This window comes from Phaethon lepturus, unplaced genomic scaffold, assembly GCF_000687285.1.
Source record: "Phaethon lepturus isolate BGI_N335 unplaced genomic scaffold, ASM68728v1 scaffold3465, whole genome shotgun sequence".
Taxonomy (NCBI): domain Eukaryota; kingdom Metazoa; phylum Chordata; class Aves; order Phaethontiformes; family Phaethontidae; genus Phaethon; species Phaethon lepturus.
In genome coordinates this window covers 14,683-30,169 of record NW_010541011.1, presented here as the reverse complement: position 1 = coordinate 30,169, position 15,487 = coordinate 14,683, and the positions used below count along the sequence as shown (strand labels likewise).

General features: G+C 36.3%; 1 protein-coding gene across 1 annotated transcript in view; it reads right to left on the bottom strand.

Annotated features, from left to right (window-relative positions):
- ASPM (asp (abnormal spindle) homolog, microcephaly associated (Drosophila)) overlaps positions 1–15,487 on the bottom strand; it is a gene marked incomplete at its 5' end in the record, with an annotated part of 28,621 nt that continues 13,134 nt past the window's right edge. The window contains 11 exon segments of the mRNA XM_010287585.1: positions 1–117; positions 197–369; positions 1,357–1,533; positions 2,409–2,563; positions 3,023–3,215; positions 3,628–3,819; positions 5,726–5,868; positions 6,402–6,613; positions 7,192–7,323; positions 8,237–8,403; positions 10,282–14,904. Coding sequence (XP_010285887.1) covers positions 12–117; positions 197–369; positions 1,357–1,533; positions 2,409–2,563; positions 3,023–3,215; positions 3,628–3,819; positions 5,726–5,868; positions 6,402–6,613; positions 7,192–7,323; positions 8,237–8,403; positions 10,282–14,904 — 6,273 coding nt within the window.

Below are 15,487 nucleotides of genomic sequence, written 5' to 3'. Positions count from 1 at the left end.
TCATTTACATTTCAGTAGCAGGCAATACCGAGTGTATCCACCACCATCAGAATTGCTTGCAAAGGATCCACAATTTCTTGCATGTTATCTTTCCTCAAAACCCAGTCTGGCTTAAGTCTGCAAAAATATTAGTGGCTTGTCATTAAAATATTGTATTGCCACAGCAAAAATAGCAGACTAATTTTTAAGCTCTTACCTTGAAACTGTTTTTATTCTTAGAGGAGTTACTGGAATGAAGGAAGTTCCACTTAAGAAAGTGTTTGTTTTCTGCTTTACAAGTGTTCTCTCTGCATCCATTTTGTGTTTACGAGCTGTAAGTTTATACAAGCTTTGAATGCAAGTAACCGCTCTCGGTATGCTTCGGATTTCCTGAGAAAAGGTGAAAACAGTACACAGTTAATACTACAAGTTCGAAAGCAACTTAACAAATCAAGAAATCTGTTTTATTCAATGAAAACTGAATGTTTATAATTTAAGCTGAAGTTCTACCCACAAGTACAGTGACACCATTTTAAAGCCAGCACACCTACAGGCCAGTGGTGTAATGCTTTCAAAATACTTCACAACTAGTATACGCCCTGAGATCTCAGAAAATTCAAGCTCTTACAAGTCAGATTTTACTAATTTCTCATTAAAACCAATTTTCACATATGTCATTGGCATATGTCTTCAACGATTGGTACAGAGAGACAAATTAGTGTTGATACCTGTCTTTATAGCAATGAAAGAATAATGCAATGGTCAGAGGTGACTGGTTAACTTATATCTGATGGATAAACAGTTAGTAAATGTATAGCACAGAACTCAAACTACCCTAATAACCTTATTAGAGAGTCTAGCAACAGGCATGAAAAAAGGAAATTTCTTTCAGAAGCAGGCTATATCTCTGTACAATAGAGTATATCAACACAAAGTCATGGACAATTATATTGCCCGTTGTTACTGACAATAAAGACCTTAACTTTATCTGAAAGGCAACAGTGAACTTTCAGAAATGGAATAAAAGTTAATTAAGTGGCAACTAAACTATATCTAACACTACACAATTGATAGTAAGTCATCAAACACTGTGGAAACTAGGGATTGCAATATCATAATCTTGCAAGGACTGCAGGATCAGAACTTCAATGTGTTATTGAATAGCTCTGGCTGACCAGGGCATACAAAGCACAAAATAATGAGTGTTTTCGCCATCTTGAAAATGCATTTTTTTTTAATCAGAGTTTAGTCATAATTAATATTACATCCATAATAGAGAGGGATAGGGGAAAAAAAACACCAGTTACAAACACCACCAAAACATGCAAGAAAAACATGTTAAATCAAACTGTTAAACCCAAAACATTTAAGTCTTACCAGAGCTCTTCTCGAATCCTTTGAAAGGATGGCCAACAAACAACAGGTCTTTGTGAAAATGCTTCCTCCTTTCTCTGAAATTTTGTCCCCAGCTTTCCCTCTGTACATCTGCAGTAGGTCTAGTAACGTATCTACAGAATTTTCTACTTCATAAACTGCTTGAGTAGTTCTTTCATACTGTCATACAAGAAAGAGACAAGAGAGCTTATATAGACAAATCATTAAAATATCTTTGAGGTTAGAGGAAAAAGCAAAATCCATGTTCTCCTTAGATTAAATTTGTAGTTGAACTGGCATCCAAGCAATAAATATAATTTCTATATGTTACACCATTGTAACAGGTTATAAAAAGCTACCCTTTGTGATTCCTCCCTTGTTTAGAAACCCATAGACTCTGATTTTATGTTTAAAAAAAAAATAGATTAGATTAAGTTTAGGTAGAGAATTTAAAAATACGTTTAGCCTAAATGTTAAATTATTTTCCTGAAATAAAAATAAAAGAATTTCAATGTAAATGCCTGTAGGATGGATATAAGATCAAAAAGTATGTTTAGCAAATATTTTAAATTTCAAAGTTAAAAACTTTAGAACAGTCAGCCTTAAGTATTTATGAAAATAATTCCTTCTGTGAGAAATAAAAAAAGTGTAAACATAGCCTATTCTATGATAGGAATTGATGGGATGTGGCCTGTCTCCTGGAACATATACAATTCTACCTTAAAACAACTTCATAGCTTATCTTAACTGCTACAGTTTTGTATTTCTACACAGTTTCATGAAATACTTGGGATACCTTACAATGCAATCAGTTGAAAGTATTACTACTTTAAACCCATGAAATAATTTTCTTTTGCCAAAAGGAAAATTAGATTATAATTATTACAAAGTAGATAACTGGTTTCAAAATAACATAGTTAAAATTCAGAAACTGTTTTTTTATCAAGACTATTACTTTTGTTGTTTCAAATATATCCAGAAATTGTGTGGATAAATAAATACTACAATAAGATAGTCTACAGCTTATAACACTGCAAAAGCATAATATTAGTTACCTTTGAAACATTAAGTAGAACCTGAATTGAATATCTGATCACATCCATGCATGGAACACTCCGGTTGCAACTTCGGATCAGAACAAAAATAGTGAAGATTGCTCTGCTCTGGGCCATATTTTCACAACAAAGCGGGGACAGCCTGGTAGCCACCTCTATTAATTAAAGAAAAAAAAACAACAAGAAAAAACCCCCCTCTGAAGCTCAAGCAACTTAATTATAAATCAGGGTTTTCTCTTATTTTTAAGTAGAGGTGCAAAGAAGTAAAACCAGCAATTACAATAGTTTTAATATTCCAGACTAAAAATTTGGCAGACAAAACAATCCACAGACAACATGTACTGATAGTAAATATAATTGACTTATGTAAGGCATAGTGTTACTAGGAATGCCACAATCATATAGCATTTCCTTTTTCTACACAACCATTTTAATATTGTTCTTAAATCAATAATCTTATTTTAGTCTGGAAAAAACCTCCACTCCACTCTCTAACAGTTCACATTTTACAATCATACAGAAAACCTAAATATCGTTATGAAATCTTCTCAGCTGAAAAATTCCAGGTTCTATCACCCTGGAAATCTATCAGTATAATAAAACAATATACTGACCCAGATGCTTTAATGCTGCAAGAATATAAGAGATATGTTTGTATTTTAGAAGGTATTCAATAGCAATTGCAGTTCTGTTGCACAATTTGTTTTCTTCTCTGCTCTTTTCGTTAGCCTTTGCCAAACTACATCTTAAAGCTTGGGTTTTTGCTGTATCATTATGCTTTCTCCAAGAATATCCTCTCCACAATGCCTACAGAAAAGGAATTTCACAAAGAGAAAAAGGTTGTGAACAAGAGACAATAGAAGTTCCATTACCATTCCAAAGCAATTTTACACAAGTCCGACAAAATATTCATTACCTTGGTTATTAAAGCAATTACCATTCAGTGTTTAATCTTCCCAATACTGGATTTTCAAGACAAACTACCAGAACAAACATGCATATACACTCCACACACACTCCCACGTCACCTCAACAGGTATCTGCTTAATATTGCTTCATGATCTGTTTGCATTTAGCTTTGATATCTAAATTGAAGACGACTTGGCTTGCAATTTAACTCATAAATTCACCAACCAAAGTAAACAGCTTTCCTCTCTCTAAAAACCCAGAAGAGAAAAAAAATTTAAAAATTCATAGTTTTCTTACAAGAGGTATTTACCTGAAATTTAATTATTCCAGCTGCAAATTTTCTCCTACGTCTGCAGGCAAGGAATCTTCGTACATTTCGCTGGATTACGGTTGCTGCATCATTTCTGTGATTTAGCCAGCCTCGAATCACACGTTGTAATTGAATGATTCTTTGATAATCTCTTAGAAATCTCTTTTGTTGCATTTTTGCTCGGAACCATCTCTGTTTAAAATTAAAGTGCCTCTCTATTTATTTATTTAAGACTTTTGCCTAAATTCCCTTTTCCTATCCTAAACAAGCATTGATAAAAACTGAAGATCTATTTTAACATGAACTTTGATAGATACAGGCATTATAAACATCACTAGCACCCATATAACCACCATGACACAGCTCTGATTGGCCTTGGGATAGCTGAAATGCAAGACCGCAAAATGAAATCTTAACTAGGAGCAGTTAGGGAAGCATTCCTTATATTATATTATACGATACTACACTATATTATATTTTCAGTTGGAAGGGACCTCCAATGATCATCTAAGTCCAACTGTTTGACCACTTCAGGGCTGACCAAAAAAGAAAGCATGTTATTAAGGGCACTGTCCAAATGCCTCTTAAACAGTAACAGGCTTGGGGCATTGACCACCTCTCCAGGAAGCCTGTTCCAGTGTTTGACCACCCTCTCGGTAAAGAAATGCTTCATAATGTTCAGTCTAAACCTCCCCTGGCACCGCTTTGAACCATTCCCACGCATCCTATCGCTGGATACCAGGAAGAAGGAGATCAGCACCTCCCTCTCCACTTCCTCTCCTCAGCAAGCCATAAAGCAATGACATCACCCTCAGCCTCCTTTTCTCCAAACTAGATAAAACCAAGGTCCTTCACTGCTCCTCATAAGACATTCCCTCCACCCCTTTCATCAGCTTTGTTACCCTTGTCTGGATGCATTCAAGGATCTGAACACCTTCTTAAATTGCGGGGCCCAGAACTGCATACAATACTTGAAGTGAGTCTGCACCATTGCTGAATACAGCGGGATAATCACCTCTTTTGACCGGCTGGTTATACTGTGTTTGATGCACCCCAGCATGTGGTTTGCCCTCTTGGCTACCAGGGCACACTGCTGATTCGTATTGAGTCTGTTGTCGGCCAGCCCCCCAGATCCCTTTCTGCACGGCTGCTCTTCCAGCCACTCCTCTCCCAATTTATACTTGTGTCTGGCATTACTCCATTCTAGGAGTTTTCTTTCTCTTGGCTGGCTTTTAAGGAGAACCACCACTTTGCTTTTCTCATTTCACAGCTCTGTTTTTCTTCCCCTCTATATACAGAGAAGGGAGACAGGGTACTGTATGCCAGATCTGAGCAAAAAAAGCCTTTTCCACCCATTTGCTCTTGCCTTAAGGGGAAAATGTAACTTATGGCAAGAGGTAACAGATTTCTATATATGGAGGAGTAGTAAAGCAAAGTTTGCCACACCATAATTGACTGGAGAACAGCTATTTTAGGGTTCCTGTTTCAGCCTCTCCATTTATCTAATGCTGACCTTCTGTTATTGGTACTAAGCTAATGGTCAGTTTGGAGACCTGAAGATAATTTTTCCTATTAAGCAGTGCTGCAATACAGACCTGATTTTTGATCTTGCTTTTAGAGAAATAAAACATGGTTATATTAAAAATGCTGCAACTTAGACAGGCTCTGGTACCACTGGCAGGTTAGAAACACCCAACCACATAAATCACTGTATGCTAGGGGATTGTTCGTGTAAGGGGATGCTCTTCATTTCACGAGCCTTACAGTTTGTCGTGTCTGATCTCTCCTACTTCCAGTAGCATGTAAAGAAATAGGCTAAGACAGCACTCAGATTCTTTTAGCAAGCTTGAGGGTCTGAAGGAAACAAACCTTCCCATCCATCCTCATCTTTAAAGTCCTTAAGCCTCCAGAGTCTGTTGAGATCCACTCTATTATACTTAGCTGGTTATAAGCAGCATTATTTAATAAAACAGAGTCCCCATAATTTAGCTTTATTTTCACATGTGAAGGAACTACGGTGTCTTAGTGCTACAGCTTAGCTGACAGAAAAGAAATTAGACTATGTTACAAAAAATCATTCATCCTTAATCAGACTAACCTGTATTAGAAGAACAGACGAGATCTGCTTTTGTGCAAGTTTTAAGATGAGGTGAATCCTATATGCCCTTTGAATTTTAATTGCAGAGATATGATGATATGCAGCTGCTGTAAAATAAAGTAGTCTCTTCTTTTGTTTTTGTTCTAAAATCTGTGGAAGGAAAACAAAACAGGGAACATAATTAATTTTCATACTCAGATACAGCTGACCATCTATGCAGACCACAGTATATAGCAATATGTTATTAGATGCTGAAGAATCACCTCAGAAATCATTACCTCAGAACTACAGTAAGCTACCTTTCTTCAGTACTGGGTCTCTGAGCTAAACAATAACACAGAGAAGTGACTGTAAGCAACAACATTGATATATAGCAGAGAACAGTTTCATTGTAAGTGTGTGTGTGCAAAAGTATCAGTTACAGGTAAGCCACAAAGATCAGAGAAGCTAAAAACACAACCAACAATGACAACCTATTTTAGTACTAAAGGATTGTGAGAAAAGGGTCAAACTGTATTTTGATCTACTCTGACCCACACAATTTTCAAAGTAGTCAACAAGAATTTGGGTTCAACAACAAGTGATCAGGTTTTCCTTTTCTTGTCAGCCAGAACTAATGCTAAAACAGCTCTAGAAATACTTTACATCAAAAGTATAGTTTTAATTTGAAGTATACCATGCTTTTTTCTGACTAAAGCCCATATAAGTGCTTGCAGTTTAATGAGAGCTCCTCTAGTTTTGTTGTATTTCATAAATTGAAGCCTGCCTTCCTGTCAAGCCCTCAGATGTTTTCAGATAATTACAGTAGCAGTTTTTTATTGAACAAATTTCCTTCTTGCATTGAAACCTCTGTATGCTTTTTGGATCAAACATGAAGCTTTGGAGCTTCTGAAAAAGATTTTAAAGAATGCATTGATAATTAAACTTTTGTTCGTTCCTGTCATGATCAATATAGATTTATATGGTAGCTCTAGATTTTTTTCAATCATAAGAAAAAGGACAAAAATAAAATAGGAAATACAAGCAAAGTCATGCTACTAGTCTATATAAAAATGCACTTTGACAATTTTGAAGGTCTTTTCCCTTACCTAAATGGGGTCAAAATATGGGCAATTTAACTTAATCCTTTGTAAGCTATAAAGCCAGCAGAAAATTTTACATTTTATCTTGTATATCTTGTAAAATCTATAAATATTTTATCAGTATAGACAGGCGTAATTCAACAACTGGAACTGTTTGAAAACAAGACGCAACCTCATTGCTCAAAGCAAAAAGGAAATTTAATATTTTGTAGATTGAACAGTTTTGATTTGAAAAATCTTTGTTCTAGCCCCACCTTTTTTCTTTTCTACACTTCTGCATATTGATGACAAAAATCACTCAAATACATTGAAAGTTTTTGAAGCAACCATGACATAGCAGAGTCCAAGTGAAAACATACCTTTAAGTGTCTTCTAGCCCTGTACTGTCTATATGCCAACTGAATCTTAAGTGCAGCATTCTTAGTTGCCAGAAACTGATGTTGAATCATTCGTGCAGTAAGGGTTGCTCTCCATCTTCTTTGAATGGTAAGTGCACAGATCTTCATTTTTAAAAACCTAACATGAAAATGCATCTTTGCTTTTTTCCGAAAGTTAAGGACACTTGCATTACGGTTTACAAAATTATTAAGACAGATATTGTGAAAGCAGAGCTGTTATCAAGCAAATCTTGGAACACTAGAACAAGGGGATAGCCAGCAATGTTGGCAGAAGGACTATTTTAAAATAGAAGATGGTTTCTGTTTTCCCACAGTAGGTACTTCCAGAACTTGCTGCCAAAAGGAGGTTGGGGAGGAAGACAGCAGTTTAAACTGCATTAAACAGATTGACATACAACAGGCCCATAAAAGGATAATGAAGGCAATAGGCAAGGATGTAAGTTCTAGCATCCATAATCTAACAAGCATGGATGCTGAGAGAGGACCTTAGGAAGTGGTCAAGTTAACATACTCTCCTTAAACAGCATCTTCCAATGCTATTGGCAGAGGACACAGCTCTGAGTGAGATGAGTTATCAGGCTGATCTAGTAGAGTATTTATTGTAAAACCGCCTCACAGCAAAATAAACACAAACTAGTTTAACTATTTCATTATGCATTATAATGAAATAGCTTTTTGTTATAGCTATTAGTTTTATACTGGAATTTTAACAATATCCAGAATAGCCTTCCTGTGAAAAAAGAATGATAAGTGAAAAAAGATCAAGGCCTACTCTTTCTAGAACCCCAATATGCAAAATTTAAGTTTGTGAGGTAGCTTCCAGTCCAAAAAAAAATATTTAAACATAAGAAAAATCTTGTGCAGAATAATCCTACCTGCATCAACAGGATTATATTCATGTACATTACATACACGATGCAGGGTCAGAGCCTGATAATCTATAGGCATTTGCCAGAGTGCAAAACAGTACTAAATAATTATACAATAAAAACTTTGAAAAGCTGAGAAATTTATATCAAATTCAGTATTACCGGGCCCGCTGTTGTTTTGTTTTGAAGTGTCTCTGGATAACACATATAGCTTTTACCACAGATGCATATTCCTTCCGTGCTCTGCAGCCTCGAAACCAGGCTTGAATTACTTGTGCTGCTCTCATTTTGTTAACCCACTGCCTGGCTTTATATCCTCTATATGATGCCTATTAAATATATGAAAAGGAAATAAAATTCAAAACTTGATTTTTTATTTTGTTTAATGGAACAAACAAAATTAAAAGGAAAAAAGTCACATTAGCATGAAAGGCTTTTAGGATGCCTATCTCTACAGTATTACAAATACTTAATTTCTCACGTCCAGAAGATGTTTTCTAAAGCAAGTAAAACACATCAGGGAAACACCACAGATGCCACTCTCTTGAATGTCTATAAAAATAATTATGTCATGAAGACACAAATATAAGAGAGATTAAAAAAAAAAAACAAACACCCAACAAAAACCACCTTATGGGATTACCTGAATCCTAATGGCAGCTCTTTTCATTTGACGGTATCTTTGTTGTTCAATATTTCGCATCTGATGGGCTCTGTAGTGCTGCTGTATTAATACAGCAGAAAACCTGCACTGAAGGTATTTCTGTCTCTCAACAAATCCACGGAAAAATGCCTTAAAAGAAAAAGAATATTTCATCACTTGCATGGTATTGACTGGGAAGGCGTTTGCATATTATTAAGTACAGCTGTACTCACTGACTTGTTAGAAAAATAACAATATAAGTAAATATATTTCTGATTTCCTAATTAATTCTTTTTTTCTACCCTTTTTACCTTTTTTCCTACCTTTTAAGCAAAGTAATCATAATTATATTTTTCAGGATATGCAAGTTAAACATTCAGAAATTTACTAAAACAGCTACCACTTTCCCCCAAAACATAGAAGTGAGGAAGGCACACCTGTTTTCTTATCTATTAAGCAGAACATGTGCTCTCCAACAGGATGATAGCAATCTAACAAATTATTATGAGAGATTATTTATTTTGCTTTCATCCCTGATTTGGGGGGAAAAATCTAACCCTTTCCTTCCAATAATACCCTAAAGAGAAACACCTTCCCTTAGGGTAAAATAACTAAGGCCACCACAGGAAGTCACTTAAAGCTTTTCCCAGAAGGGAAAAAAAGTGTACTCCCACTACATACAAATCATAATTAATATAAAGAAGAAGGAAACATATCTTCCTCCCTCCCTCATCATAAAAAAAAATAAAAAAATTGAAAAAGCACTTCAGAGTAACTAATCTTCTAAGCTTCTTTGAATTCACAATGGATGGATATTTAGCTCGCTACATGGAGATTAAGAACAATTCTCATTACTTCTTGCTGACCACACTTTTATTGCAGCAATGATGGAAGGAAAAAACATCAAACTAAACACTTCCCACTTCCTAGAGTACCTCTGAGAAATCACAGATAGTTTCACGCTAAGTTTCATGTGGTGCCACTCAAGATACCAACTGAAACATACACCAAGAATGCAGTTTCTCTCCTTATATTCCTCCTCAAAATGTTAGGCAGGCACTCAAATTAGTCTAGATTTACTCATGCCTTCCTAAATACAAGTCTTAAAGAATGCAGCAGTCCTGCCTTTTTTGCCATTTACTTCACTTTATACCCAATACCAGTGCCCACTCATTTCAACATATCAAGACAGCCTTCATTCACATTCCAATCAAAGAAAACATTAAGATACTAATATGGTGAAATCCAGCTAGAACAAAAATATTCTTTCAAGAACCACAGAAACACACACAAGGATCAGAACTCATTTGAAATAGTAAAATTCTAGTGGAGAAACAAGAAGAAAAAGCGAATGTTACTTCTTGAGTGCCTCAGCAAGGAAAGACAAAACAGACTGAACTGTGCGGTGTGGTAGTAAGCTTTACACACCTGCCGTGCAGTACACTTCAGAAATGAATTCTATTTTAACATATAGGTTTAAACGTTTGTTTGCAAGAGCAGCAATATTTAAAAAAAAAAAAACGAACCACACCCCCAAACCCCACTACTATACATTTAAAAGTACCTGAATTTTTATTGTGCTTTCTTTAATTTTGTGAAACCTCTTCTTTTCAATGAATCCTCTGACTCTAGCCTGCACAATGATAACGTTCCTCCGTGTTTGTAAATAAGTCATTCTTTGGTATTTCACAATCAAATGGGATCGGTAGTATCGCTGTAAGACAACTGCTGCTTTTTTATAGCTTGCATACTCTGATTTAGTTTTATGCATTAAGTAATAGGCTCGTAACGTAATAGCTGCTGTTCTAAGTTGAATAAATTTTCTACGCTGCACAGCCATCTGAAGAAAAGACTGAATCGTTCTTGCAGCTCGTGCTTGTCTTGCTATTTTTCTTGCTTTCATACCACGGAAAGCAGACTGAATAATTACTATTGCTTGCCTTTGAGCAGAATACTCTGCTTTCTGTAAACGAGCCCTGCGACATGCTCTGTACCACCTCTGAATAGCAACTGCTGAACTCTGAATCAATTTATAGCGAATCCTTGTTCTTTGGCATCGGAACATAGACTGGATCATTATTGCTGCTGCTTTCTTTTCAAGAAAGCGCCTCCTCTCTATGCGCATTTGTAAGAATGATTGTATGCACCGTGCAGCAACACTGGTTTTATACAACTGCCTAGCTTTTTTAGCACGAAAAGAGGATTGAAGGCAAATGACAGCCTTTTTTATTTTTGCATAGTTTTCCATGTCAGCTTCTTTTGCCATTTTGGCTCTGAACCTTTGTTGTATAACTCTGACAGCCCAGCACAACTGTTTGTAGTATCTATGTTGTCTGTACATGCGATAATTAGACTGTATTACAATTGCTGAAACAAGAATGATTTTCAGTTTCCGTCGTTCCTTCATGCCTCTATAAGATGCTTGAATAACAAGAGCAGAATTCTTCATTGTCAGGTATTTCTTTCGTTGATTCTTTCCTTTAAAGTAGGAACGATAGTAGTTCTGTATAACAATAGCTGCAATTCTCATATTTTGATAGGATCTTCTATTCTTGTGCATTTTGTAGGCTGACTGTATTGTACTAGCAGCTGAATGCATATGCTCAATACTCTTCCGCACCCTGATGCCTCTGTACACAGCCTGTATATGAATAGTTGCTCTGCGAAGAGAAAGATACTCCAAAGTATGCTGTCTTGACAGAATCAAAGCTCTGTATCTTCTCTGAAAGACAAGACTAGCTGCTTTAAGAGAGAGATATCTTTGACGTTCTCTAAAAGCTTTAAAATTTTTCTGAACAACAATAGCAGCACAGTGCATTTCTCGATGTTTTTTTGCTTGCCTGTCTCGAAAAGCCTTCTGAATACAAGTTGCTGCTTTCTTTAATGAAGAGTACTGCTGTACTGCAATTTTCTTTAGATTATTGGCTCTGTGCCTCTTCTGTATTAGCTGGGTTGCCCACTGAACTTTTCTGTAATGGCAGTACTGCCTATACATTCGGTAGTTTCTCTGTATTGTAAGTGCTGCCTCACGTCTTTTCTTCAAGAAACATCTTGTTTTCATTCCTCTATAGGCAGCCTGAAGAACTAAAACAGAATTGTAGAGTTTTAAGTATATTTCTCTTACACGCTTCCCTTCCCTGTAAGCACGATAACGTTGCTGTATGATTACTGAAGCAAGCCTGACAGCTTGATAAGAAATGTAAATTTTATGCATTCTTAACATTGCTTGAATAACTGTAGCAGCTTGATGCATCTGCTGCATTTTTTTTCTTACCGCAAAGCCTCTATAAGCAGACTGTATGATAACAGCAGCATTAAGGAAAGACAGATACTTTCGACGTTGAATTTTTGCTAGTTTTGTTGCCCTGTATTTTCTCTGAATTACAATAGCAGCTGTCTTAATGGAAAGAAAATGTTTTCTTTTGAGAAAAGTTCTAAATCTTCTTTGAATAAGCTCAGCTGATTCACTCATAGTTCTTATAAGTCTTCTTGTTTTCATACCATGGAACGCAGCCTGGATACAAAGTGTAGCACTTTTCATAATCATATAGTTGTGAACTTGTGTATTTCGCTCCTTACAAGCACGGAACCACTGCTGAATCTGCCTAGTTGCCAGCAACAATTTTCTGTAATCCCTCTGTTGTTTGTACATTCGATAATAAGACTGTATTATCACTGCTGACTGATGCATAGTTTTTAAGTCTTGTCGCACCTTCATGCCTCTACAGGCAGCCTGAAGGATAATGATAGACTTCTTTAGTTCCAAGTACTTTTTACGTTGTACTTTGCCTAAACAAAATGCTTTATACTGTCTTTGAATTATAATTGCTGCCATTCTCATTGCCTGATATTTTATGTTCATTCGATGCATCTTAAATGTGGCTTGGATACAAATAGCTGCTTGATGCATGCAGTGAATTCGTCGTCTAACTCTCACACCTCTATAAATAGCTTGCAATTTGACTGCGGCTTTTTTTAAAGACAAATATTTCTGCTTTTGATGTTTAGCATGCATAATTGCACGATAATGCCTTTGAACTACTATAGCTGCAGATCTAAGTCTTTCATAGTCCTTTTTGACCAGGTAAGATTTGAAGGCAGCTTGTATGGTTGTGGCAGCTTTGTTTTGTTTGTTCAATTGTTTCCTCACAATCATCCCACGGTAAGCAGACTGCAAGACTAACACAGCTGCCTTTGTTTTTAGATAAACTGCACGTTCATTTTTTTTCATACAGTAAGCTCTGAAGTATTTCTGAATCACTACAGCGGCTTGTCTTAGTTTCTTATATTTTAGTTGATTTACATGCATTCTGTAATAGGACTGAACAATTGTTGCAAGAATATGTTTCTTTTGAATTATTTTTCTCACAGTTTTCCCCCTCCATATTGCCTGAAGATGCACTACAGAGTTACGCAGCTGAATGTATTTTTGCCGTTGTTTGTGGCCTATAAGAGTGGCCCTGTATTGCTTTTGGATAGTTAGCACAGCATGGTTGATAAGTCTGAATTTTTTCAGCGCCATGAATCTTCTGAAGGCTGACTGTATCTTAGTAGCAGCAATACGTTGTCTTCGAATCTGCTTTCGTACCTTCCAGCCACGAAAAGCTGCCTGTAAAGAAAGCACTGCTGCTCTTGTTATTAAGAAGTTCAGTCTTTGCTTGTTGCCAGTCTTATAAGTTCTGTACCACCTCTGAATCACAATGGAAGCTTGAACCATTGCCTTGTATTTCATTCTTGCAGCATGAGCTCTAAAAGCAGTCTGAATTTTAATAGCAGCTCTATACTCAAGTTCAAGCTTTTTGCGTACTTTATAACCCCTGTAAGCTGCCTGTAAGCACACAGCTGCTTTTTTAACTTGCAAGAACTCCTGCCTCTGACACAGTTGCTTTCTGTATGCGCGATAATGCTTTTGAATGACAATGGAAGCACTATAGATGCTTAAATAATGTTGCCTGTCCCTTCTCATTCTGTAGCAAGCCTGGAGAAATACTGCAGTCTTCCTCCACCTCTGTATTTGTTTCCTGACAAGATAGCCTCGAACTACAGCTTGAATTCTTATGCAAGCTCCCTTCAATTTTCTATAATCTTCTTTAAGTTGAAGAGCATATCTATGAGACCGATACCTTTGCTGGACAAAAAGCGTTGCCTCCCTTAATGTACAATAATGCGTATGTGCTTGCTTCATCTTTACAAAAGCTTGAATCTTCACTGTTGCATCTTTCAAGCTTTTAAATCTCTTCCGGACAACATAAGCACGGTAACTTGACTGAATTTTTATCACAGATCTCAACACGCGAGCCTCTCTCCTAGCTTCCATTCCTCTGTAGGCAGACTGTAGGACAATAGCAGCCAGACGCATCCTCTGGAAAGAAGCAGCTGCTTTTTTAGAAGTGACATGTGCCCTATACCAAGTTTGAATTACAGAGGCAGCGTTTTTAATCTCTTTGTATCTTTTTACTTGTTGGTATTTTCTCACATGTGACTGCAATGTAGTAACAGATTTTTTTAATCGTAGGAATCTTAGTTTCTCTTTTTTCATTCTCCACAGTGACTGAACAACACAAACTGCTTTTGTTTGCCTGTATACTTTACGTGCCTTCATGCCTCTAAAAGCAGCTTGGAGAGCTATCACTGCTGCACGCTTTTGCAAATAGTCCTCTCTTTCAATTTTTCCTAGTTTATAAGCCCTGTAATACTGCTGAATTGCCACTATTTTTGCCCTGTATTCCTGGTAAATATGTCTAGCCAGCTGACATCTGTACCAAGCCTGAATCTTGATAACACTTTGCTTAATACGTAGATACCGCTTCAGATCTCTGTGCATCCTATACCAAGCCTGTATGACAAGGGCAGCCCTCTTTCTTTTAGCCAGTTTTGAAGATTGCCATTTTCGGAAGTAAGCCTGAAGCACTAAAGTTGCTTTAATTTTCTGTTGAATTTTGCATTTTCTCCATCTTCTGAATGCAGACTGAATAGTAAGTGCTGAAGATTTCAAGGTTTCATATCTTTGACGATCTTTTTTTGCCAACTTAAATGCACGCAGATGACTCTGAATTGTAACAGCAGCCCAAATAATTCGTTTATATGCAGCAACCGACTTAACCATCCTTATCCTTGCTTGTACAAAAATAACATAGTATCTTAGCTGTAAATATCTTTTCCTAGCAGAGTATCTCCTCCAATAAGCCTGCAGGGAAAAAAACAGAAAATTTAGTATTTCCTTCATGGTATCTCAAGTTAAGCCTAAATTTGAGGACTACCAACCTCAGACTTTTTAAGATCTCTTTATTCCTGCTTAAATCCTAGGAAGATAAGCCCAGACATCTACATTGAAAAAAAAAAACCAAACAAAAAACCCCACACCTAAAAGCCAAATGCTTGAATCATTGATTTTTCTAAGCATTTATTTCTGGGGGAAAAAGCTAAGTTTGCCCTGACAACAAAGGATTCCTTTTTAAACTATTTGATAAATCAGTGCTTCTTTAATCTCCACTCCAAAAAAATCTTAAAAATGTAATATTTAGCTTTGAGTAATAGTGGGGGAAAGTATCTTGAGAAACTGTATTAACTGCCCAACCACCAATTGGTAATTAATGTCTGCCATTTTGAATGTGTGCACTGCAGGTGTCATAACACTAAGAGAATAATTTTTATTTTTTTTTAAAGCTTCTTCAAGTAACATTCTGATCAGTCCTTATGTTGACTGGTTTAAGGCCCAGTGTTTTAATGTTTATGGTATACCAAAATATTAACTAAGACGGAATAATTGT